The 3,478-nt window shown below is 57.2% G+C and overlaps 1 protein-coding gene across 1 annotated transcript in view; it reads right to left on the minus strand.

The window, feature by feature from the left end:
* Positions 1 to 771, minus strand: part of ETH_00014070 (uncharacterized protein) — a gene marked incomplete at both ends in the record, with an annotated part of 3,741 nt that extends 2,970 nt beyond the window's left edge. The window contains 2 exons of the mRNA XM_013378113.1: positions 1 to 478; positions 691 to 771. Coding sequence (XP_013233567.1) covers positions 1 to 478; positions 691 to 771 — 559 coding nt within the window. The remainder of the gene's footprint in view (positions 479 to 690) is intronic.
* Positions 772 to 3,478: the final 2,707 nt, after the last annotated feature.

Below are 3,478 nucleotides of genomic sequence, written 5' to 3' on the forward strand. Positions count from 1 at the left end.
CAGCAGCAGCAGCAGCTGCTGCTGCTGCTGCTGCTGATGATGATGATGATGATGTGTCTTGCTGCTCGCTGCTGCTGCTGCCAGCCATGGTGGAGGACTGGGAACGCGCGAAAGGTAGCTGACCGTCAGCAGCAGCAGCAACAGCAGCAGCAGCTGCTGCTGCTGCTACTGAAGATGATGTTGAACCTGCTGTTGCTGCTCCCGCGGCTGCTGCTGCATCTGCTGCTGCGGTCTTGTCTCGCGCTCGACTTCTTGGTTGAGAAGACGAACGGGTTCCTCGCGCCGCTGCTGCTGCTGCTGTTGCTGCTGCTGTTGCTGCTGCTGCTGTTGCTGCTGCAAGCGTGCGAGTTTTAGGCTGCTGCTGTGCTGCAGCAAGAGCCTCCTTGAGCTGCCGCACTTCCTCTTCATAGCTGCAAATTGTCTCTGAGAAAATTTCGCCCGCCAGCCGCTTCTCCTCACGCAACCGGCATACCTCTAGCTGCAGCAGCAGCAGCAACAGCAGCAGCATGGCATACATGAAAGTACGCCCCTCGAAAGAAGCTCCACACTGCACTGAAGCTGCGGCGGTAGCACAAGCAGCAAAGGAAGCAATAACAACAGCACATGCAGCAGCAGCAGCGACGGCAGCAGCAACAGCAGCAGCAACAGCAGCAGCGACACCAGCAGCAACAGTAACTCATAACTGCTCACCTGCAGCGCATCAAGGGTTTCTCTTGGGGGCTTTGTTGCTTCCACGGGGGACCCGACTCCCGTGGTGCGGTTGAGAGCCATCTGCTCTCAGGCTGCTGCTGCTGCTGCTGTTGCTGCTGCTGTTGCTGCTGCTCCTCTCTATACTGCTGTTGCTGCTGCTGGTTCCGTTGCTGCAGCAGCTACTGTGTTCGCAGTCACCAAGCCACACGTGCCGAAGCGAATGGCCCAGCTGGAACTGCCAAAAGCAAGGACCCAACACTACGTTTTGCTGCTGCTGCTGCTGCTGCTGTGACTTCTGTTGCTGCTGATGCTGTTGCAGCCGCTGCTCCTGCTGCAGTCGTTCAATCCACCGCTGTAAGGGCGGCAGTTTCCGTCACACTGAGCAGAGGCACCGAAGGGGCTGCAAGAAGAAATGCTGCTGCTGCTGTTGTTGCTGCTGCTGTTGCTGGAAGCAGCAGCCGGCGCTGCTGCAGCTGCGGCTGGTGGGCGGTCGTTGTCCCCCGAGCATGCCGAGCCTGCGAGGCAGTGCTGCTGCTGCCGCTGCTGCTGCAGGAATAGACACTGGGGAATATCTAATGCATTTACAACGGCGTCAGCAGCAGCCGCAGCAGAAGCAGCAGCAGCAGCAGCAGCAGCGGCAGCAACGGGATCGCGAGCTCACGGGGCTGCTAGTCGCTGTGACATCTCGCTGATCTCCTCTTTCGTATTATTTTCAATTAAATTATATTTTAATTTAATTTACATTTTATATTAATTTGAACTTCACTTGAGCCCCGATTCACCCCTAGAGGAACTACGGCGGCTAACACCGCAGCGGTGTCTTTACTGAAGTGACAGCAGCAGCAGCAGCAGCAGCGGCAGCAGCAGCAGCAGCAACAGCAGCGCTGCTGCTGCTTCTGCTGCAGGTTGGTAGTTCCACTTTTGTAAGAGTCTAGCATAAAAAAGGTCAAAATAAGTTGAGAAAGATCATAACGAGTGAAAGAGAGCAACAGCACCAGCAGCAGCTGCAGCAGCAGCGCCGACACAGAGAAATGAACAAGAGCCGCGTCGCTTGTGTCTTGGCCTTTTCGCTGCTGTGTCTCTTCAGCAACATTGCTGCTCTCCTCGCGCAGCTCCATCTTCCAAGCTGCTCAGCTGCAGCAGCTAGCTGCGTGTAGCTAGCTGCATCGAGCAGCTGCAGCTAGCTAGATCCAGGTAGCTAGCCGCATCGAGCCGCTGCAGCTAGCTAGCTGCAGCTAGAGGGCTGCAGCAAGCTGCTGCCAGCCACGTGCAGCCTTGCGCCTAGCCACGCAGAGAGTTGTAGGGTACAGCTAGCTGCAGCTAGCCACCGAAAAGCCCACAGCTAGCTACAGCTAGCTGCAGGTAGCTGCAGCTAGCCACCCACGAGCCCCCAGCTAGCTGCAGCTAGCTGCAGCTAGCGAGCCAACAGTTTGCTGCTGGCTGGTTGCAGCGAGAGAGCCAGCAACCCGCTTCCAGCTAGCTGTCAAGAGCCCGCAGCTCGCTTACTGCAGCTAGCTGCAGCTAGCTGAAGCTAGATGCAGCTAGCTGCAGCTAGCCAGCAAATGCTGCAGCTGGCAGCAGCTAGCCACAGCTAGCTCCAGCTAGCCACGCAAGCAGCAGCTCAAATGGCTTCCTTTGCCTGTCCCCTTTGCACCCCTTAAAGCTCAACCGTTCGTCTTTTTTCGTACCTTTTTTCAATTTTTATCTTTTAAATTCTTTTCATTTTCTTTCATTTCTTTTGTTTATTTTGTTTTATTTCCTTATATATTCCCTCATTTCTTTTATTTCTTTCGTTCTTCAGCTTCTCTTGTCTCCTCTTGTTTCCTTCTACTTGCGCCGATCCGCTCAGCACTCCTGCTGCAGCTGCCTTTAAACCCTAAACCCTAAACCCTAAACCCTAAAGTCTTGCGCGCTAAACTAAACACTGAAACTTAAAACCCTAGACCCTAAACCCTAAACCCTCTGGACTCGCCAACACACTAACATATCCTTAATAAAGAGCCGCTCACATCCCACGACCAAACAAGTGCCTTGTGGGGCCCCTGTGGGGACCCACAGGGGCCCCTGAGGGGCCCCTATGGGGCCCCCGAGGGGAACCAATGGGACCCCCGAGGGGAACCTGTGGGGCCCCACAATTCCCCCGAAAAGGGCCCACAAGGGCCCCACAGAGGCCCCCACAAGGGCCCCCAAGGGGCCCCCGACGGGCCCCTCTAAGTCATAGCTAGATGCCCCCTGGGCTATTTAAGGGGGCCCCTGGGGGCCCCATTTAGGGGTTTCACCCAAACCAGGGGCCCCTTGGTGCCCCCAACAGGGGCCCCACAAGGGGCCCCCCAAGGGGCCCCGAAAAAGGCCCGCAAAGAGCTCCCCAAAAGGAGGCCCCAGAAGGGGCCCCAATTGAAATTCCCCCTCAGGGGAAAACGAAAGGGCACCCAAAGAGGGTACAGGGGCCCCCTCGGGTTCACATTAAGTTTTTCAGCAAGTGGCCTGACCAAAGATGCGCAGGGGGGCCCCCAGCGCCTCACTTGAAAGGGGCCCCCCTGTGCCCTACCTGGAGGGGGCCCCCAGGGTCCCGCTTGGAAAAAACCCCATTAAGGGCCCCCCCGTAGGGGCCCCCCACTGGGGGCCCCCCAGTAATGGCCCCCCAATGGGGGCCCCCATTGGGGTCCTCGTACAATAGCGGAGTTGCCTTGTGATGAGGGGCTGTGGCTGATCCTGAATCTGATGCTGAGTTGCAGCGGCGGAAACAGGTCCCCGCAGAGCCTGCAGCAGCAGCAGCAGCTGCTGCTGC

Source organism: Eimeria tenella, genomic scaffold, assembly GCF_000499545.2.
Source record: "Eimeria tenella Houghton genomic scaffold, Eth_scaff73, whole genome shotgun sequence".
NCBI classification, from domain to species: Eukaryota; Apicomplexa; class Conoidasida; order Eucoccidiorida; family Eimeriidae; genus Eimeria; species Eimeria tenella.